The sequence below is a fragment of the Zootermopsis nevadensis genome, unplaced genomic scaffold, assembly GCF_977971745.1.
Source record: "Zootermopsis nevadensis isolate Lab colony 2312 unplaced genomic scaffold, Znev_1.0 Znev_ptg000013l, whole genome shotgun sequence".
Taxonomy (NCBI): Eukaryota; Metazoa; Arthropoda; class Insecta; order Blattodea; family Termopsidae; genus Zootermopsis; species Zootermopsis nevadensis.
The window spans coordinates 9,360,164-9,384,551 of NW_028259145.1; the positions used below are offsets into that span (position 1 = coordinate 9,360,164).

The window sequence follows — 24,388 nt, forward strand, 5'->3', positions numbered from 1 at the left end:
ACGACATTTATGGGAGTCAGTGAAACAGTCAATTTTTTTAAAAATATTGGGAATTTCATTTTCAACTTACGAATTTTCACCACATGAACAGCTTCCATCCAAAAAATTGTATTCGTACATCGAATAATAGGTGTATGTAATTTCACTCTCCCATCCCTTTCAATAATCAAATTACTTTTAAAATTGGAACCTCGAGTAAAACAGTAAGGCAAAATAAAACTTAATCTAAAATTGTTGTTACATACAAACTCCAAATATAATAAACATAATTTCAAGCAACTCTCTTTGTTTCGTATAATTAAATTACCACAAGATTCATGATCATATTTGCTGCATATAGCTAAGAGTGTTACAAGCTGAATTGACATGGAAATCAAGGTAGCTCAAGAGAACCGAGGAAAGTGGTACATATATGCCTAAAGCTTATAAAGCTACGGCGTCGTATTTATCGGAAACTTGTTTGAATATGAATTTCAGAATCCGTAGCCTTTATGAATACATAACTTAGCTGCACAATATTAGACTTTCCATATGTAAGACTGTTATCCACGTTGCTGAATAATTTGAATCTCTGAAAGAGGAGCTTTTACATCTGAGTAAACTACTTCTCAATTAAGCAAATTTATTCCCTTTTCAAGGGATTTTCATGAATACTGATTTTATTCTGATTCATATCGATCTAGTTTATTCCCTTCTCTACATGAAGACCGGTTAGAAGTTTATTATCTTACAGCGCATAAGAATTATGTAGTAAACTATCAATTAATAGTAGTAACAATTTAAGCCTTAAGAACCTAGCGGTAAATATGTCCAACCTGATTGCCAAACTGTAACACTACACTTTCGTATGATTCTCACAGTTAAAGTGATTATTTCGTTGCGTCCGCTAACAAATTGAACTTGGCAATGATGAAGTGTTATGTTTTCTTTGCGGTAAGGAAAAATTTAGGTTCGCAGTGGCCGCGCGGTCTGAGGCGTAGGCCTTGTGCCGCTTGGTCGCTGGGACCGTGGGTTCGAATCCCACTCAAGCCATGGATATTCGTCCGCGTTGTTCTGTGTTGTGCTGTCCTGTGTACAGGTAGAGGCCTTGCGACGGGCCGATCCCTCGTCCAAGGAGTCCTACCGAATGTCTATAGATCAAGCCAACGAAAAATTGGAACCCGCAGTGCCCAGTATCCCAGTATCCAGTAAGGAAAAAATTATCAAACAAGGGCAGAGTGCTCGAAGTGCCATTGCGGGAAGCCAACGTGACAACCTGGGCGACCTTGGCTACCTGGGCGGCAGTGGCGACCATGGTAACCTGGCAACTGAAACGACGTCACGACTATGGTACCACCTAAGATTTTCAGACTAGAAGTTTACATGCATTTCCCATATATCCCACGCATGCTACATGACTCGCGACTGTAATAATGCTTGATTTGAACATCCGATTAATACTATGTCTTCAGAATTACACAAATATTTCTGAATGGACTATATGAGATAACAATTAAATCACAGCGTAATGAAAAATGTGACCGTTTCAGGTGACTACAATGCGAAACAGATGTTGGTCACTGAGTCGGCAAGAAAAGTGTTTCGCCCTTACCAGCATGCGTGACCATTTCTCAGACAGCTGAAAAATTACTGTCTACATGATACACTTAATGTCAGGTTAGAATTTCTTTTAAAGTTTTCGTGATGCAATTACTTCATAATAAAGAAATCCGTCTTAAGGAAAAGCCGCTTGTCATAAGCGCGTCTGTGAAAGATAACAAAATGAAGTTTAAAGACCAAGAAATGTATCATGAAATTAGTTTATTTGGAATAATGTTTACAGCTATTTCAGATTAAAACGCGTACGAAAACACATTTCGTAAAAGACGTAAAGAAGAAAAGTATTTTGAACGTTTATGGTAAATGGCAGGAGTTAAAAGTTAAGAAAACTTTTGAAATAACCATGGATTCTTACCGGTTTAAATATTTGTCATTTAACTTAAGACAACTTGTTATCTTGAAATGCTATATGTTTATGAGAAAAGTGGATTTAACTTTCAATTAAGAACTGATTCAATTTATTGAACATTGAACTTCTTACTTTATAAAATTATCTACGGTGATGAAGCAACATGAATGGGGTATAAGATTCCAAATTATGTGACGAAAACTTCTTGAATTTAAAAGTTTTGAACTTGATACAAAAGGCCATTAAAATACGCGGGTAAAATATTTATTTATTCATTCATTCATTCTTGTTAGGCGAAGGGAGGCAAAGGTTTGCACTTTGTTCGAGAGAAGATTCACCTATTCTCTAAAACATCTTTGAACTTATATCAGCTATTATAAAATACTTGGCAACCTCTCAAACTGCTACAACTGAAGCAAATGTTATCATCAGCTGAAGAGTTCTATGTAACCCCCCCCCCCCCCCATGTCTTGTCACAGTACACAATTTCTTGCCTGCAAGAAGTTTAAACTATTTCTTTGTTTGGCCTTCTGCCATAGTACTAAATAAGCTAAAACATTCATGATATGTACATTTGTATATTCAACACGTAATCACAGTACCTAACTTTTATCATAAAATCAGGATTCTCATTTACAAGTTAACAGTTACTCAGATCCTCAAAGATTTTCTCGCCTTTCAGACGATTAAAAATTAATTACCATCACTTGTCATATCCCGTTCACTATAAGCAACACTTTATTATTTCTTTGTGGTAAAATTACCATCACCATATTAGGCCACAAACTTCCTCCTTCCATATCCATTCCAATTTATTATTTATTAATTACTATTAACCTATCGCATGATAAAATCAACAATATGAGCTAGCGACAAAATTTTTAAATAAACGACAAATAAATAGATATACAAAATCTATGGGCTTGTATTACCTGCAAAATTATGATCCACAAGTTTTTTCTCCTGTAACCTACTATATACTGAACATGGCTGTCTTCTGGGATGTCACGTCGTGAAGTCTGGTATAAGTTTGCCGACGTTTTACAGATACTTGCTGCCTCCAGGGCGATGAGCATACAGAAAAGTAGCTGATAGAAAATTCATTCTGTATTCGCGTCGTTTTGCGTCATATACGAATAAGAAGGTGTCTAGACCCGTGATATTTCATCCAGACAAGATAATCATTACCAGGAACTCAGGAATATTTGAGCCTGCATATTAATACGTAGCTACTATATTCAACTGGATGCGCGCGCATATATTGCTGTGTTTCATTGTGTTTGTATTGTGGGCATGTATTGTTTATATGCATGAGGATTCCTGCAATTATTCTCATACAACTGGTTCCAGATTAGATACAATCCTGTAATATCTGATAACGACAAAGTGCGACAATGCCAGGAAATTAGCCACAGTAATTAAACATCACAAAGCCATTTCCGATTTACCAAGTATATTTTACTTGGTTAATTTAACAAAAATTTCAATTTCTAAGGTGATATCTTTTGTGTTGTGTAAGAAAGGCCTTAGTCAAACACAGCCGTTATGAACTTAAGCAGTTGTTTATAAGCATGACAAGACATATTGCCAAATTACAGGATGACAGAAATAAGGGAAATTAATGTGGAATGAAGGCATAATGACTTTATTTAAGCTACTATGCCGACACTTGCCTGGAAGAACTGAGGAAAACAACGAACAACTTAAATCAGGATACACAGCCGGTCACTGGACAAAGATCTGAATTCTAGACTTTCAAAATACTAAGGAAAGTTAACAATTCAGCCGCTGCCTCGGATAACTACGTTACTGAAACAATGGAATTAAGTTTACAAATTTTCTAGGCGATATAGTCAAATAGTCTAAAACTATAATCGAAACAATAAACAATATTATGTTCATGTTTCACATTGGTCAGTTTGAAATATAAAAATCAATATTAATTCCCTTAATTTTATCATTATATTAGGGTTGGGTTCTTCGCCCGGATTAAAATGGTTCCTATATTCTACTCTTAGTTTTATATCCTACTTCTCAGTTTAGTTTGAAGGGATACTTTTTTCCAAATTCCCTAGAAATGTCCCTTCTTAGTTGCTTAATATTACATTGATGTATGCCAATTCCATTTGTTCTTATATGTGAAGTATCAACTGCTTTTCCGTGACAGCTCTGACAACACGACTCTTAGCCGTCTTCATTGTGGCATAAACACCTCATCACAATTTTATGACAACAGTGCATGTCACAAATTAGTCAGCTTTCATAGATTGCTAAAACAGAAAATCTGCTTTCTCTAGAATAAAATTAGTTTTATCGAAGACGATAATGCATTATTGTAGGCTAAATCTTCGATAGCCCAGTCAAGCAGATCTCATGTACAAATTAGGAAGGCTCAGATTTTTTAAACACAGTCTAATACCTTAACGTAAACACTCAGTCGGTACGTGTATAAGAGTTTCTGTTGAGAATATATTTGCTATTTAATCACTTCTTCAGGAATACTTTCTTGAAACATGCCTTATACATGACGTAAACATTACAATATATGATTCAGTAAATCGGCAACAGAATCACAAAATTGTCTCGTATCATGTAGTGAGACTTCGAAAAGCCATTCGACAGAAATTTTAAGTCCGCTGAAACAGAATGCCAAAGGTTCAATGCAAACACGCATCCACTGAAGTCGGTCTTCTCAGAGAAACGAATCCTCTCCGCCGAAGCAGGATTCATTACACAGTCAGTCAATGTGAGAACTCAACAGACAAAGCATCTGAGGTTCATGGAATTTCTTGAAATACAGTACTCCTCTGATTACCCATTTTGTGATACTGATAGATAGACGAGTAAGTTCATAACCTTACAATTGCCAAGAACAAAATGAACAACAAAAATTGAACAATACATTATTTCAAATGCAATATTTGAAATAATACATGCTTATCTGTAATAGCCATTATTTACTCACCCTGAAAATGTATCCGTAAGACAATTATAACTTCTTTCCTCATAAAATTTAATGAAAGGCACCTATCTCTGATTGGCTAAACTGACAAACAACTCTTGGTCATCACATTCTATTACCATAACCCATCTTCCCCAAATAAGCCCAAAAAATCACAAAGCACTACTATTCACGAGACATAATATCTGAATATTAATAAATATTATATCCCTTTTAACTACATTCACTCCTTTTGTATTTAATTGTCTACACTTAAATTATAAGAACGAGTATTAATTATTTAAATATTTTCTTCGCTAACAACATAAAGAAACATATTTTACACCGTTACGTTACAGATATAAAAGTATTGTTGCTAATTTACCTCGCCCCAGAAGAGTCATCTTTTTATTATTCGTATTTATTTATTATAAGTTTATCACATACGAAACTGTTTAAAATAAAAGGTTTTGGCCTCTTCACATTACATAATGTGAAAATTATTTTTATAGTAAGTTATTATTGAGAAAATCATAACGTTCTATTTTATCTTTAAAAAGTAGGTTTATGCATGTGTAACGTATGCACATACGGTCCAGAATTAAATGAAATGCTCAGCTTTCGGTGCAGACCACCCACCACCAAATTCAATCAAAATCTGTCAACTTTCGGAAATGAAAATGCAGACTGACAGACGTGACTTCCTATAATGCACTCAATACATAATGTGCTTTGTGCATACAATAGATGGCAAATACATATTCTACTATTTCAACCGTAACTCGTCCTGAGACGTACTGAAGTAAGATTAAGTATCTCAACACTAGAGGGAGTGGATTGGGCAGCATCGAACTACTGTCGACTTACACTAACAGTGTTTAGTTAAATATTATTGAGCAAATGACCATGTAGCATTTGTAGGAGAATACAGAATAACAATAAAATGGTGATATATAAAACTCATGAAGAGAAATAGTTTCAAATACCAGTTGGAATAGAGAAAATATTTTTTAAGTTGAACAGAGAAATAAGAAACTTAACTGGGCATAAACAGCTTAAATATGAAGGCTCTAAGTATTAAATTTAACGTACGGGTGAGTAAGAACACTGTGAGAAACAAAGATTTCTTACTCTGTCTTTAGATTTTATTTACGACTGACGGTATTGTATTTTCTAAATTCCCACAACATACTTAAGAAGAGGTGCTTCGACCCTCAAACGTTACTTCACGTGCAAGGATTTTGGAACCTATATTTTCAGACCTTTCATACTACTCATTACGAACATTTATTCAGAAATCAGCGTAAATAAACTTAATGTCCTGTAGTGAACCCCTTCTGGACTCGCTTCTTAGGCTAGATGAAGAGCAACGTTTATAAGAAAGTTTACTAATATTTTAATTTTGAAAAGTCTGATATGGACTATTATACAGAAGTGTCTTTGTGTTGGTGAAACTGCGAGAAACAATTTATAACTATAATAAGTTTTAATTTTTCTCAAATATATTGTATTATTTAAAAAAAAAAACACTATTTCTATTCGGCAGGGCCCGTGTTCATCTTTCCCAAAACGCCGGTTATCCTCACAGAATTTTCGAAACTTTCCTAAGTCCCTCCGAGCAATCTATGCGATAATACGTTTAATCAGGATATGACATCTTCCTTCCATATCCTACCTAATTAATCATTCATTGATTACTCTATCATTCGACGTAACACAGTGCGTTACTGACAACGTCGATTAAACAAATACAAACAAATAAAATATATAAAATAAAACGTTTTCTAAATTCGGTTTCCTTCGGTCACCAGATGCTAAACCACTGTGTCAAACAGGGATTAATAAACTGTTTATTATGCATGTGATTTCTGGGCACAAATCTGGTTTTGTTGTGGATATGGCTTGACCACAGCCTAATTACAGAAGAGCTGGGAAGCTGGATGCAGTGTTGGTGTGTTAACAAAATGAAAGCAATGTGTAATTTTGAAGCTCTTCATTCCAATCTCTGTTAGTAAACCTCATTCAGAACCTACAAATTATTTATTATCATCGTTTTCTTATAAACCAAAAATGGAACTTATCCCAAGCCACCCAGTCCAACGCCTCACACCATATTTGATTACAAACGACTTCAATGCTACAAAACTGTATTTAAATCATGAAAGATAGATGCAACTTGAAGAATCAAATCGTAGATGACAAAAAACATTAAAATTAATCTCAAAGACATGTGCTCCGACGGATCGCACTGAATATAGTGCAGTGGCAAACTTTTAAGGACGCAAAAATAAATTTCGGGGGAAATCTTAAGCAGCTTGGCAACTATCAGTTTCTCCGTATGAACTATTACTCTATGCGATAGTGACTTTCAATTCTAAATTTGGAATCACAAAATTATCTGGCACGTTCGGTGACCATTGCTAATTACGTTCATATTACTAGTAGCATTCTACTTAATGTTATATTTTACTGCATAAAATGGATACTTTTTCTAATATTATAAGAAATTTCCTTCCACACGGTTCAGAGACATTGTCACGGAGACTTCCTAACAAGACAGAATATTGTTTGCAATTACACACTACGGAGACGTTTTTTTTAGAAAAGGAAAAACTCCATCAATGTATATGTTCCTATAAGTTCCTTTCACTAGTATTGTGGAGAATGGCATATAATTAGGCTATATTCTGTAAATTATACTGCTACATTAGAGAACTGACATAATTTTATCATTAAGGGCCCACTCAACATGAACATATGCAGGTAAAAATCTCGGAAGCTATCCTGCCTTGCAATGTAGTTACAAGTGTAAGTTGAAAAACCACTGGATTTGTCAGAATAAACTCTGTAGATGCTAATTATATAATTAAAATAGTTTTTATGATACCTATTTCAAAGACCTTAAGATAACCTACACACAAACCAATAATATATTACACTTCTATTTATGGGAGCGAAAGTCCACTTTGAAGAATGAAAATAATCTGCATGCATGAAAAAATAAATAAAGTAAGTTGCGGATTTATCATACCAAATCTCTGATGTATATGTGAGAAGGTTTGAAGTCAAACCAAGTTAGTACGACGGGGGCCTTCATATCGAGCAGTAAAGAAAATCTAGGAACTCCGTAATTTTTTGTTTCCGCGTGACTCCACTGACAACAAAGGAAAAAAAATTATGAATGCATGTCATGTATGACTTGTGACAGTGCCCTACCTGATACCACCGCGTGAAGTGTCGTAGTTCAGCATCCGTTGTCCGTGCTTCCACGTGACGTAGCTGGACGGCTGGGGCACTTGGCTGACGACACACTTGAGCTCAATTGTGCTTCCTGCCTTGTAGAACTTGTCGGGGATCGCGTCCCCTCGCTCGTCCACGATTTCTACCTTGGGAACTGTGAACATAGAAACAACATCTCTTGTCACATTTGCCTGATGACCGATAGATCGACAAGCGATTTATTAAATTAACAGTAAAACATAACCCACTTCATCTACTAACTCAGTAGGGACTACGGTTGATAATACAAGCAATAAAGGTTTAAAATCAAAGTGGCATGTGTCACATTTCCAGTGAAAAATTCACATACTTAGCATGTCATGTTGTATTAGAGACAACAAACGTATCACTAGGGCGCATAACAAATCTCAGGCATCTCGTACAGTGTAAGATTTGAGGTTTTCGCAGCGGTAAGTATGAAGATTTCTGTCTTCTGGGTTGTTGCGCTGTGTAGACTGGTCGATGTTTACCATCGTTTCAGAGGTCATACTGCCTCCGTCATCAGGGCGATGAATCGTCCTGATGACGGAGGCAGTATAGCCTCTGAAACATGGGTAAAGATTGACCAGACTACACAGCGCAATAACCCAGAAGACAGAAATCTTCATCTCGTACAGTGCTTACCCATTATTATGAACTGCAGGGTTCCCTTATGTTTCGCTTAACGCCAGTCAGTCTATTAGAGGTTACGTCCTGTTCATTTCTCTATGTACTTTGTTACGCTACTGAGTAGTAGTTTTCGTGCGATACCATTTAAACTGTTTTATTTGTTGCCGTGCTTCATTACACGCGTTTTGTTCTAGCTACAATACAACCGCTCAAGGAGAGAAGAATTTTAAAAGTTCTGGTTCAGTGTATCATCCATCGTGAGATGAATGCAGGTCAGGAAATGATAGCAAAACTTCATCTGCAGAAGACAATGCTTGCGACCATCAATCGAAAATAAAAGAAAGGAAAGATAAATGAGGGTGTCTTTTAGGGGAAACACGAAAGACGAAAGGAATCATGGTCAGGACTACGTTGCGAAAAAGACATAAGGCTTTCAAAAAGAAGTTTGTGAATGAAGAATGTCGTTAAGGAATTTTTTTTTTAAATAACGGTAGAGTTAAAAAATAAAATTTATACAATTTGCTGGAAAATAGGTGAATTAAAGACTCACAATGCTTCAACTCTATTTGGTGAAAATTTAGAATCCTTATTCAATTCAGAACAAGAATATCAATCAAACTTCTGAGGGTGTATAGCAAGAAATATTAATTTACCTGTTGGAAGAATCACAATACAAAATTGTAAAAGGTTCTTCATCCACTCTCTCCATATTTCAGACGGCATGATGACAACCGCTGCCACGGAAATATTAAAATTAAAAGAATCTGGCAGAGATAAGAGAGAGAGCCAGTCTCTTTCTAGCCCTTTAAAGCCGAAACTCCTCTGAATAATGGTTAAACATTCAGAACCTGTACTTATAATTAACACCGGGCTTTAAAGATTAATAATGTTAAAGATACAACTTGGATACTTTCGTTTATGCTTTGAGTATTACATAAAAAATAAATAAAACTACTTTAGAAGGCGAAACATGTTACTGTAGACACAAACGGTTACTGAACAGTCTTCAAGCAGGTGTATTTAAATACTATTCTTATTCTCTTCGTCGTGTGTAAGATAGCGTTCTTCTCATTAAAGAAATAATTAAGTCGCAAGACATACAGCCCACGAGTAAACGAATGGAGAAGACTACAAATAGAATAGTTACAAATGAAGCCAGTTTATTTGGATTTCAATCACAGAAAAGGGTCATCTACTCACTTAAGACGTGAAATACGAAGATAGACAGACATTAAATGTATTTGCACTTTTATTCTATTCGCGCTGTTCCCTATTTGGCTTCAGCATTACAACATTCGTTCCATATATTCGCAAAGGAAACATGGCAAAAAGCAATTTAAATGCAGTGCGCTAAGAACACTGCCACAACTTAACTAACCCACTAATCAACTAACACAGTCCTTTTTAAGAAGCTCGATCAGTAAATATTCCCTTCATTCTGTACAGAAACAGAACAATCGTCATTGTATTCGTAGGACCCAGGAGCTAATATTTTATTCTTCTAAAATAAATTTATTATTATAATTTCAAATAACTCTCTGTCTTTTCAGTTTCATTCCGTACCTCATAATTTTCAAGTTTGTTAGTTATGTCAGCAAACCAACACTGTTAGTTTTAAACTAATGTTCCACTTCTCTTAATGAAGGCTGCGTTTGACCCATAATTTCTCTTATTATCCGGCATTCTCTTTAGCACTAAGCTTTCTTTTGTAAATTTTACCTTCTTAGGATTTTAATAGTTTCGTTTGCTACGGAAATTAGACATCATCTCATCAATTCAAAAATTATTTTCATACGATGTCCATTTTAATCGTTGACAATTTAATTTATTCTTTCTTATTTCCTTTTATAAACCTACGCGTCCACTATAATCTTGTAAATACTATAACACCACCAACACTGATAGATCTTCATTATTCATCATATTTCCAGTCAAGTGATACATGAAACACTTACTTATATACTTTGTCTTTCATCTTCTTATTTCCGAAACAGTTCCCGGGTTCTTTGTTTTAAAACACGTATACGAGGTATTTCCTTCAATTCATTTACATTTCACACCAACTCAAAATAACCAGCAAATTTATTGCTTTGTACTTTTTATACATTCAAGATTCTCAACAGTAGACGAGATGATAGTTTCCGAAACGAATAAAAACAAGTACAAACTGGAGTCCTCTAACAAGCATTTCTGCGTCAACATGTACGTAAGTCATTCAAGCAACAAGAACACTACACAAATAAGGAGGTACGGACCGTATGAAGCGATGGAGCGTACGGTGTTATCGTAGAACGGAAATAATGTGGCTTGATACACAAATAACATGGTCCCAATATTCTAATGGCACCGGTAATTTGATTTGCGTTCAAGTAGACGGTGCACACTACAGATTGGGGTCGCAGAGTCGTGGCATGGTGCTGGCATACATGTACGCGAACCGACACCTTGGGGGTTCGAAAAAGTGGAGGGGAGTTACGACCTGCTACTGAAAGGTCTCACCTAATCACATGCAAGCAGGTTAATTCCACCCAATATCCAATCAACTGTTATACAAGTCACGCATTCACAACCTTGGCGCCCCATTGTCTAGGTCAGTGATTTACATTTAATGACTCCTGGGGCACAATGGGTTGCTTTCTGCTGAGAGTGGCTAGAAGTCTTGTATGAGGTTGCAGAATTGTTAAAAGATATAACTCAAACGACTAATACAGAATCAGTCTCTTTCATAAGAATTGTAATGCCAAAATATATGTCAAAATAAAAAGATCGAATTCATTTTGAGATAGACGTTCATTGGAGTTTGCCTACCAACAGAGATTATTATAATGTAAGAGACAGAACTAACAGGAGGCTAGAACTCCTGTAGCTTCGTAACTCGAATTATCAAATGGGCCTCTTATTAAGATGATTAAATCAAAGAGGACAAGATTTCTTTTCTGATGGTACTCAAGCACGAAGGATAAATATAGCTATAATCGTATAAAATTAGTAACCATACCCGTTATTGAAATAAACTGAAAGTAAATAATTGATTGCTTATTTTTTATATCAAACAACTTGAACATACTCCAGAATCACCATAAACAATCAGAGCTCACTCTGTCCTAAATTAAAATTAAAACTTGGTGCAAAGGAAGAAATTAGCACTGAATTATTTTCACAATTTTACTTACATCAACCGTATAAAAGGACGATGTAGAAACGCACACATTCTTTTCATCGCGATGGCGTCATATGGTGATTGATGTTGTAAATACCACATTGATCGCATTACGTATAAAACTGTAAGACATCGAGGACGACCATCAAAATCATAATAGTTGTAAATATTTATTACATTAAAATATTTGTTTGAAAAGAGTACAATTTTGTTAGAAGTAAATATATGATAAGTGGTAAATTACTATTACAAAGTATAATATATTTTGGGGGTAAATTAGAAAGGGCGTGAGTGATTAACTAAGAATATTGATTGATTGAAACGTCTTCAAGCAACAATGCAAAGTTAGTAACATGAGATCGTCATATTTGATAAATATAAATATAATAATATCCATTTATTCTTAATTCGATTAAATTGTGGGGCAAAAAAGGATGACAAATATTTTGGCATATTTTATACTACAACTGTGAGTAAAATCGGCATTAAAAGTTGTATTTGTATGTGGATGTATGCCACTTTAAAATAAAATTGTCCGATTTAATATATGACGTTAAACGTAGGATAAGATGCACTTATAATAGCGAAAACATTCTTTTACTTGTTCATAATCTTATTGAAATTTATGTGTAGGCTTACGACCTGATGGAAATTACTTCACGTTAATAATTAATTTCGCTCTGCTCTGTTTACGCACTGTAGATGTAGTCAGCTGAGTGTTTTGTAAACAGAGCAATGATGAAAGGTTATGGCTCCAACAAAGAGCACCCCCTTGATTCGAAACAGATCAAACAGAAATTCTGAATTATGTGGGGTGCAGAATACAGAAGAGAACCACGATTGTACTGATATACATGTCATGCAGAAAATAATTATAATGAGGGCCAGGCTATTAAATCAGAGATTCTCTTTTGACTAATCCATTTAGATTCAACGTCATTATGCAAAAGTGTCAAGTGGTAATAAATGAACCTAAATCTACTGTAATTATTTTCCTGTTCTAATTGGAATCTGAATTTTCTGAAGCTCTGTGGGTACCGGGGGACTATTTCCTAAGGAATTATAAAACGAAAACATTTATGGACTAATGTTAATCCTTTGTGCTTCCATAAGTTTCATGCTACTAATAATCGGCGTCATTCGTTCATGATGACCCAAACATGAACATGTACTAGGGATGGCCTATATCGCCCGGCTCTTTCATTTGCAAAGATTAGATAAATTTTTATTTTGTAGCAACTATTTCTTAATACGCAACCCGAAAATAAAATTTGGATATTAATAATCATACAAATAGTTGAAACACAAACTTTTATTTTGTCGGGTTAAACACATGTTTTGATATATCTCGGATCATTATCAGCTGCGGAGACTGCAAAGTGGTAAAGCACGTACACAGTATATACATACATTTTCGATAATGTTAAACGACTTTAAGATCCATACAAGTGTCGTACATCAAGTATCGTATATGTCGTAATCCAAATTAAGCTTATGTAGAGCGAATCTTAATTCCATGTTTAAAAAGCTGAAATTAAAAAGTTATAAAGCTGAAATGCTGAAAGAAGGAAATGTTCTGTAATTTATATTTGGCTGGTGGCTAATTCTAAAACTTAACATTAGTTCTCAATGTTAGTGTTAGCATTAATTCTTAAATGTTATTTTCAAACAAAGCCAACGGCCAAACACTCAAGAATTTTCTCTATGCATAACAGTTTGAGTCTTTAGCGTTCTAGGTTCTTAATGCTTAACTTTTGAAACATATAATTATGAAATCCTATAAATACTCCGCTGTACATTTACATAATATCTGCAACATTTATGATATTTTCTGTATAACACTACCGCTGGTTAGCGTGTTAAAATATACATGCAGAAAAACATGCTTATGTACAAAGTTTCAAAACTTGATGACAATCTGCTTACGTCAAAACATGTAGTACCGATAAGAAAGTGAATGCAGTATAGATAATTATTCAGATGTTTTATTACCATAAATAACACACCAGGATGTAATCTCTAAGTTCAAATTTCTATGTTGGCCCTTAAAGTGAATAAATCTGTAATGAAATATAACATGCAAATAATAAAGTGTTATTAAACAGGAATATTTTACAAATAAGTGTTCTGGATGCCTAGCACACAAAGAACACATTCAGATCCAGACCGTGAGTAATTCTGCGAGTTGCCTCATTCACAGAAGCTAAAGCGGGCAAATTTAAGGGAAGTCACATATTCTGTCTGGACGTCCTATTTTCATGTCGTCCGCCCTCATTTTGCACACAGAGGAAACTGCCTCTAGACGTGTAATATGCCTGGAAAGTTTACATGATAAGCAGTTGAGTACAGCTGACAAGGTGGAGTCTTGCAGCTTTGAAATTAGTCTCATGGCTACAAATCCCTCACCATTAAGATTCTAGTACATTTCGAAATACCACACGGGATTCTTTAATTTCTTGCCCAGCAGAGCAAGTAAGCAAAGCTGTCCGCTATACGCCATGTAGGCGCTACGGGGAAAAGGACACATAGCTACTACTCATTCTTGACCTCGGCACTAGATAGGGGTGAGTGGTCAGCGTCACGCCCCGGCCGCGCTTAACCCCCGGTACTCATTAAAGAGGAGGCTGGGTGGACTCCAGAGCTGGTTTGGACGCAGAAGAAAAATCTTCTGCCCTTGTCAAACCCCGCCGCCCATTCTGTAATCAGTCACTATAATGGCTGAGCTACCCCGGCTCAGCAGAGAGACTGTAAGCTTCTTAAAAGGAATTCTGTTCAGCAGAGGTAATTTGCCGATAAGCATCATGAAGGCTGCAGGTGGGTCAAACTGCTAGTGCATTCAGACTAAAGAAACTAAAAAAAAATATCATTTTATTTCAAGCCAAGATAACTAATGTCAATAGAATAATGAATTCTTCTCGGGCTACCAGTCGTATCAGGTAGATGAATGAAGAACACGCCAACGCTCTTTACAACAAGGACGGGATCTCCTACAACTTCAGTGCCCTGAAGACGAGACAGAAGATGGTTCTCGAAACGTTGGTATTTCTGAATTAAACCACCTAACATGGCTGGTAGTCCGAGAAGAATTCATTATTCTTAATTGCCGTGAAGCCGTCACAGTGGCCGCTTGGGCACTGGGACCGTGGATTCGAATCCCACTCAACCCATGGATGTTTGTTCGCGTTCTTCTGTGTTGTGCTGTCCTGTGCACAGGTAAAGGCCTTGAGACGGGCTGATCACTCGTCCAAGGACCCGCAGATGCTCAAGGCACTGAAGAACGAGTTATCTAAGTATCCTAAGTAGTCGACGTGGAAACTTCTGATTACAATGTGAATAGAACTGAACTCTAATCTGATAACCTAGAAACAACTCAGAGATCTAACTATTCGCTGACGTTTACAATTATCTCTACCTCGACTTATTTTTATAATCAATAGGTCTGATATTTTAAGGCTATTCAGGAAAATTACGTAAACTATTTTAGTCCTTAATGAATAAAAATACTGCAACGCGCGAAAGTTATGTGATAATTACTTGTCAATAAACAAAAGTCTCATAACTTTTTATAATATATTCTAAACTAAAGTCCGAAACTATATCAGTGAATGTTAATAAAATATTGGTAAGTAAATCTAAATTATTTCAACAGTCTATTATGAAAACTTAATTTATTGAGAAGTCTGTACAAAATTCCTCATGTCTGTAAAAATCAAATTCAGTGTTTTAGATTTCCTTGCACGGACCGTTTTAACCACGCACCAAAATGTAATATTTTATTGGCGAGTTTACAGAACAGATTACCACTAATCTAGTCACAAGGCAAGTATGTAAATCATAGACTTACTTGCTTGCTTGTTTGTTCTGCCTTCCACTTGCTGCGTTATCACTAATTGAGCAGGACATGACCACAGCAGAAACAAGTAGCTTGATGTATGTAGGTTTAAGGTACATAATCGGATTTTAGACTTTACAACAGATGAAGCGTGTTCTCGTGTAGAATAAAGGACTCTTTTTAGCTATTCTTATACGCAATTGAATTAGTCGCTCAGATGTCTGTAGATTCTGTCTGTTCACTTACGTAGGAACAACACAACGCGCGATTCCTTTCTGCTGTGCCCTGCAAATATGTAACAGTAAAGCAACTCGTAAATCTTTAAGGAAAGAGAAAAATAAGTCGTTAATAGTGTTATGTTGGCAGAACTCCTTACATTTTTATCATCATTCCAGTTAATGTTTAAACAAGAAATAAAGTTCTCTGCTTGTTTATCTTCACTGCAAACGAAAAGAAAACTATAAGCTGAATAAAATTATCGTATTTAATTTCTTTTACGTCGAAATGTAAACAACAAAAAAGTTGTTAATTGGAAATGTATAAATTATTCAACCGTTTTTACGTAATGTCTTCTAGCGTTTTCAAACTAAAGCTATAGGGATTCCAAGAGAGAGTGACGAATTTTTACTACCACTGAACTTCAAAGATATAATCGACTCTTAGTGTTGTCTCTCTCTGCGTACGTAGAACAATTCTACAGTGAAAGTAAACACAATTTCTTCTACTTTTTCTTCTTCTTCAAGACCATCTGGTCTTTTCCGACTTACAATTAACCTTAAAGCTATAAATTCTCAGATATTTCGACGGACTCCTTGAAAGTCTTACAGACAAGCTTCTAACTTCGGTGGACAAAGAAAAACAGAAAACGAGCGGACGTAAATAAATGCCTGGTGCGAGAATGGAACCTGTGATCAGGGCTGTGGAGTCGGTACTAAAACCTCCGACTCCTTCATGAAAGCTCAATATGGGTAAACCTACTTAAATGGTAAATGGTACCATAACAGATTTCATTACCACCACGTGAATCATCAGGCTACTTTTTAGACTTATAACCTATATTTAAATATAAGTCTAATGGTTATTGCAGAAATAAGTTGATTTGTAGACAGTTTGTATTCTTATGGTGTCAGAGTCAAAGTTACAAAGTATTATTCCCACACCATGTGACTCAACGTATCATTGAATCTCCCTAAGTGTGAGGCCGCCGGCGGCTCACGTGGTTGCGAAAGTGTTAAAATAGTATTTTCTTAAAATTTTGTATCGATGTCGGAGTCGGTACATTTTTACCGACTCCGGTTACGACTCCACAGCCCTGTCTGTGATCACAAAACTTACAAGAATTAGATCGTGTGACTAACGTGACCGGAATTTTAATATATAAATAATACAATGAATTTTCATTTTTTTTTTAATTTTGCCGAAACGTTCGTCAAAAGAAAAATGAAACACGTCGGCCTACTTTCTTACATAATCCCACTGGCAAGAAACGAACACGCATTTCTTCGCAGTAACAGGAAAGTGGTAGCCCACCACTTCAGAATCGCAACTGGAGCATTGGGTACAGCAGCTGCGTTTCATATCAGATGGATTTAGAGTTAATGGATAGAATAAGAATGTCGCTGCTTCCTTTATTATTAAAGCCAATAGAACGCGAATGTTCTATGCACACCAGAACATTGAGCTTCTTACTTGAATTGTAAAACTTAACAAGTATAATAAACATAACCGTTTCCAAGATAGGAAAAGGAATATTATATGTGCAAGCAAAATACGTGTTGTATAAATGTTTCCAGAATCTTAAACGACTGTTTCTTCAATTAAAAGCCAATAGCGGACAGCACTTCCTTATACAACAAAACATATAAATGTAGAAAATATAATTTTCACTACACAAGCGACAAAGTCGTATTAAGTTATTTGTCTGCTGAAACATACAATAAAGAAAATATTTTCAGAAATGTTACAGGTTATAAGCCGTATAAACAGATATTTGGTCGGACTGGAGTAAAGCAATTGTGTTCTGTGCGTCATACCTCACGTTTTCTTCATACGGTGACAGCTCAAACTAAAGCAACTGTCTGAAACGGCGAGATTTCAAATCCTCAGGGCGGAAAATATTAAGATGGCTGCCTTCTGCGATGTTGCTCTGTTTCGTCTGGTAGAAGTTTTCAGACGCGTAAGTACTACTGCCTCCATCATCAGAACAATGAGTCAGTAAATTTCTACCAGACGACATGGAGTAACGTCAAAAATGCCAGTTATCTTCAAGTGTCTCAAAACAGTATTACTACGAATAGGTATTACTGTGTAAGAAGCTGAGAAATTGTCCAAGAGATTCAATTTAAATTTTAACACGAAATACGCTTTCACTTCAAAACTGAGTTACATCAGATTGTGAAGAAATATACAATACTCACCAGAAGATTTTCCATAGATATTGCAGAGAAATTATATTATTTATGTCTAGAATATATTCACAGCTCAATGGACGACAAGGGTACGACCCTGACCAGGGCAGAGGATTTTTCCTCTAGCCTCCTATCCAGTGGGTACCGGGGTCCTTTCCCGGGGCGTGACGCTGACCACTCACCGCCATATAATGCCGAGGTTAACAATGAATAGGAGCTACATCTTTGTATCTCCCCAAGCGTCTACATGGCGTGTAGTGAGACAGCTTTACTTTTGCTTACTAATTCACTATAGGCCATTATGCATCTTACAGTATATAAGCCCAGTTTACTCTGTCATCTACTGCACTGTGACAGGATGCTTTCAACTGGCAAAATAGGAAACTGGAATATTCAGCAGGCAAGTTTGTAATAATATTGTTTCTTCAGGTGCCGTAGAAGAATTCTTTCAAATCACACCAAAATCGCCAAATGTCGAAAGTAACTAACAACAAAGAAAGGAATCAGTCTATTTCATGATGTATCAAAGATCACCCTAATGGCGGAGGCAATAAATTCTCTGAAAAGTCCCAAATATTAAGGAGAAAAAAATGAAATAAATACAGCAATAAATAATTCCCTAAGGACGCATGTCAATACGTACCTTACTGATTACTTGGTACTATAGCCCGAAAGACATCCATATTAATTCCCGTCACCGTGAGAACCTCAAATCTAGCACAGAAATATTAATTAAATTAAATAAAAATTAAATTAAATCCGTGGCGGAACAGCTCCAGAGAGCCAAAGCCGATTAATATAAATATAAGAGATTTATTGTAACATGCAATGCGTGCCAATGCACTTTGATACCGCCACCTGAAAGGGTCACGCGAGGTTTTTCACACGTTATTCCTCCATTTTACTGAAATACAAGTAGATAATATTATACGAGCTTCAATTATTATCAGCAGGTGGAGGCAGCATATTCTTCCGAAATGTTGGTATACAACCACAACATTACACGAGTTTATGCGGTGGACCACAGTCTAAAGAATTATTTTTAACTGTAAAAAGTGTTACTATCATTTTTCTCCATCGCATTCTCACGCCGGTGTTCGCATACGTCATAATAAAGGGCGTATTCTTTTTGTGGAAGCCTCCACCTGAAACATTTCACTGCGTTCACTGCCAGAGTCCATTTATTTACGTAGCCGCTGACATTACAGAATAGCTTTACCAGCCAATAAGATACAGAACTTCTCTGATGAACTAAACACATTCCTATTCCAAATTTCAGCATCCTCCCTTTACTTTGCAATACACATTTCTTATTGCACTTATTGCTACAACCATTCTACCTGGGAGATAAAAATCTATAATTTTTTTGTGTGTCAATGTCGCACAATAGAAAGATGCTGTTGAAACTCTACTTCATAAGAAACGTATCTATAGCAAGCGTTACTGAAAGAAATGAGTTTCTTTACCCTTTGAAGTACGAAGCACATCTGAATAATGTTTAAAATTTCAGTTCCTAAGTCGAAGAAGATAGAGTCTTCATTACAAAGAGCAGTTTGTTAATATTATTTAAGAAAATAATCGTTGTTTATTCTGAGAACTATACGGTATCCATAAATGCATTCGGTGGGTAAAATGAGAACTTACTAAATGTTAAAGTAGATAGTGTCTTCAAGTTACCACTACTTTGTAAAAAGTTACATAGCTTTGTGCTCTTACACTGTGACGTTTGTAGAGACGGAGGTAATGACACAATTATGGACTTAAATCTTTACGATTACCATTTAATAGTGTTTTTATTTTTATTCAAAAATTCTTCTCTGGGGTCACAGGGGATAATTACATCGTCAGCGGCAGGATTCGCTGAAGGTATTTTCACAACTGATTAAATAAACTAATATGATTGAGCAGAGTTATTGAGAAGCTGACAGTCGCTCGACTAATCAATGAATTCTCCGCCATTTATACACCTTAGCCCACCTTTCGGCACCACACTGTTCCAGATAAATCCAGTCCGCATTCTCACACAGAATTCTTTCAAAAGAATATTAACATAACTTCTCATCTGTGCCTACGTATCTGTAGTGGGCTAGTACGTTCAAATGCTGCAGCAAAAACTGTATATGTATTTCACATGCACCACCCTCTCATTAATATTGATTTTAATGCAATAATAACAGCAAAAATAATTATACGAAACAGGAATGAATTGTCAAGTATTGGAAAATGTGTAAAACACGTGAAGTTTTTTTTATTAAGTTGGCTTATTATTGTATTTATAATCACAGAAAATACATTCGTATGACCTACTTAGAGAAAATTTGATACAATAACTTTGTGAATTTACATCTATTATTTAAGCCGACTTGGAAGTCATTTATGTCACTGACGGATGTTCTAATATTTTCCTTTGCACATGGAGTTTAAACCAGTAAATTTACTAATCCTAGTAATTGCTGCGAACAAGTCTCTAAACGTTATTCCTTAAGCTATGGATCAAACCGTGTTGTAGATCTTTTTTAAAAGGTACAGAATCTTCCTAAATTTGATCGGTGTACCATTGAAACACACGTGGACGGTGCAGTGAATTACGAATATATGAGACGAGGGATTCAATTTGTCGATGTTGGTCTTCTGGGTCTTAACGTCGTGCGGACTTACAGAAACATGAAAGCTATGCGATATTCCGAAACGTCGGCAGGCCTATGTACCTACAAAGCCAATTTGTCAGTATCTAATAAAAAATGTGATGAAAACTCGGAAAATTACAGCAGGATATAGCCGAATACAACCTCAAAAATCAGAGAATATAATAATTAAAAGTAGTCCTTCTTCAAGACTTTAAATGTGAGAATATATCCATAAACGCCACTATAAACACAGTGATGGAAAAGTCACAGAACCTACGTTAAAATGTCTACTGACGGTTATATTCAACACAATTCGATTGGATTAATAAATGCACAACATCACTATGCCCATACAAGATACCCCACCACCCCAAGTCTCACCATATTTTAACCTGGCAGTACGTCAGTTGTCTTTTACCAGTTGAAGTGCAAGGATGTCTTTTTCACAAGTGCAACTAGAGTTCACCATCACATACTGCGTGATACCTCGTTCTTACTTAACTTGTCAGAAAGAGCTCATGGATAAATTTCTCGATTCCCCTGTACCAAACAAATCGACGATACCTCATGTGGTAAACAGTTTCTGTGATACAGACATCGCTGAACATTGAGGACATTTCCAGCACTAACACAAAGTTTTTGCCTGAGTTCAGTGTAATTTATTTTCTGACAAATAGAACGTGTCTAGAATGGGTTGCGTGACTTTTTCGATCAGCCTGCATAATTGCATTATGAAGAAGTCAAAATCTGAGACGTTTTAGATAAGCTCAGTAATCCAATGTAACGTGTCAAAAGTCGTCATCATGAAAAAGTAAATTATACCGTTGTGTGCTTTTCACCAACTTTGAAATAAACTGGAGTGCATTGCGTGACGCGCAAGTACAACACGAAGTTTAGTTACTGTATGAATTGGTAAGCGCTATTATTAATTTTCTCAACACGCCATGTTTGCACGTAAATATTTATTTAATATTCATATATACTTAATCTCAACATTTATCATCCAATGATGTAATATTTATCAAGTACGAGTTAAACATTGATATCTCACGAACTTCAAGAAGAAAGTTGCTTCACATGGGCATACATTTTTCCTTTTACCGATCCATGGCTTCAGCCCGCAAAAAAAGATCTGATCAACTCTTGTCCCTTTGTGAAGTGGAGCTTCAGGATTCTCTTGATAGATTACATCAGAACTGTATCGGACACTGTCCGTCCTCATTTGGGATATCTCAACAACCGCCACTAATCTAAACACGTTGGGAAATATACCACGAGGGTAAGAATTCTGGTGCGTTCACCAGAATATGAATTTCACGTTCGTGAATCGCTGCAGTGACGTCAGAGCTACTGGGCTCAATGGCCTACATCTGCTGGGTAAAGGCGTTGTCACAGCGAATTCCCCACGCGATTTCTCAGCTAGATGAGAATTCCAGGCTTGGATATTCCGTATGGGGATTCTCCACCAATAAATTTGTCCTCCCAGGAGTACAAGCAAGTTTTAGCACAAATTATCCGTTATTAGCATCTGATTTCAACCATTTTCGTACTGACGGACAGACGGAGAGGAAGACAAAGCAATTATAATTTTCGTTATGCAGTGCTACGATAGCATCTAAAATTAATAAATAATAAATTATTCTGTATAATAAAAATCAGTCACCTGATGACGGTAGTACAGTCAATTCTCGAAACACTGCGCATATATGTTCTACACCATAAAATGCGCAACGCTCAGTATAATAATGGTATGGTAACAACTACCAAAAACCTCCAAACTCCTGAGTCTGATACTTGCCATGTCGTCTTGCATGGTTACGAACATAGGCCTACTGCAGAACACAGCTGCCTATATTTGAAACTTAATTAAATCAGGCACTTAGTTACCTCAGAATATTCAGCCGTCAAATGCATTGATCTCATTATAGCATCGCTGGTAAAACAAACAGAACTATACAATTATTTTTCTTTCACATTTTCCATTGTCCAAACAAAGGAGATATCGACGTTTCGGAGGCAGCTCCTTGGTAATTTGAAGTTTGAAATAAAGTGCATCTGCACTGCAAAATACTTCAACTCGTTACACGAAAAAAGTCTTATCAATATACTTAGGACAATAAACATAACTGGTGAGTGGTTCACGTAGTTACCACTGACTTGTAAAAAAGGGGATCTTTTCTTGACCCAGAACCGCATTTATTTAGATTCACGGGCCGTATGGATACAAATGAGGGTAATGTACTAAAATACCATGACAATTTATTAGAAGTCCTATTAAATTAAGCTTAAAATTCCAAATATGCTCAGATGCAACTCATTAATTTCCTTTAGCAAAATATGTCATTAGTGAGACATTTGTCATTCCTTTTCCTTGAATAATATTTCAGAAGTTTAATTTCTGTTGTGATTTTTATGCATCCCTCAAGGTATTCGTCAATAAAACGCATACTAGTTCTTTATTAAACTCAACAGTTCCTTTTGGCGACAGTTATTACCAAACACTGACGACATTTGGAAGAAGCGTTTGCAGAATAATAATAAAATATCACAAAACATGGTAGAAGAACACATGCGGCCCACGGGCTGAGAACCCCTGCCGTAACGCGTTATTTTTTTTATACGTATCTCACAGGACATATAACCTTTGCACAACCAATGCTTACCACAGGGCAAGCAGGAATCAACCACTGTTCGTCAGATTAATACAACCGGACAGGTGAGACGCACATGAATTCGGTGGGGTTTACTGTTCACGGTCAGACAGGTAGAAAAACCTTTGATGACACTGTCGCTTAGCTGGCAATTAACATGGAGTTGATACATCGGGAAATAAAACAAAGGATTCTTGAGGACAGAAGTATGATCGGCAGAAGATGGCTGCCTTCTGGGTTCTCGCGCCGTGCAGTCTGGTAGAATTTTATCGGTGTTCAAGAGGTGTTTGCTGCCTCCGTCATCAGGGCCACACCTCTGAAACGTCTATATAACGCCTGTTATAGCGGCTAGACTGGTTTAACGACTATCTTCGTTCAGAACTTTGTACATGATTACCAGACGGATGACATAAAAGGATCTCAAAGAAAAAGAGCTATTCACTAACTCTTTACATTTTTAATTCCTGTATGTATATTTTGAAAGACTTCGTTGCTTCATCATTTAATATTGTAAATTCCTTCTTTTTACACTTATTTCTCAGTGTCACGCTTAAAACATTTACTGGTGTATATTATTTATGACAATCTTCAAATTAAACCCCATAACGTATGCAGTTGAAAAAGAGTCGTTGAATAATATAGCGATAAATGAACTCTTAGAATAGTGAACAATGTAAACTGCTAAGTATTACGCATGCATGAGGAAAGTACAGACGACATATTTAAGCAAAACACCTTTCTTCCCTTGATATGTTATTTATAATATAAAGTAAAATATAAGAAAGTGGCATTCTGTCGGCCCTTTTAATTTCTTTCTTGTGTTTTTCATGCCTTATATTATCAGCACGTCGTTATCTGAATAATAACTCTGAAAACCCTATACCCTACAGCAGGGGTTCTCACCCTTTTTTGCTGGCGTAGCACTAATTCTAA

At 36.1% G+C, this 24,388-nt stretch overlaps 1 protein-coding gene across 4 annotated transcripts in view; it reads right to left on the bottom strand.

Moving 5' to 3' along the window:
* Positions 1-24,388, bottom strand: part of LOC110834116 (zwei Ig domain protein zig-8-like) — a 520,500-nt gene that overhangs the window by 80,954 nt on the left and 415,158 nt on the right. For all 4 annotated transcript variants that reach the window (XM_087348580.1, XM_087348582.1, XM_022072950.2 and 1 more), the window contains one exon: positions 8,106-8,283. In XM_087348580.1, coding sequence (XP_087204706.1) covers positions 8,106-8,283 — 178 coding nt within the window. The remainder of the gene's footprint in view (positions 1-8,105; positions 8,284-24,388) is intronic.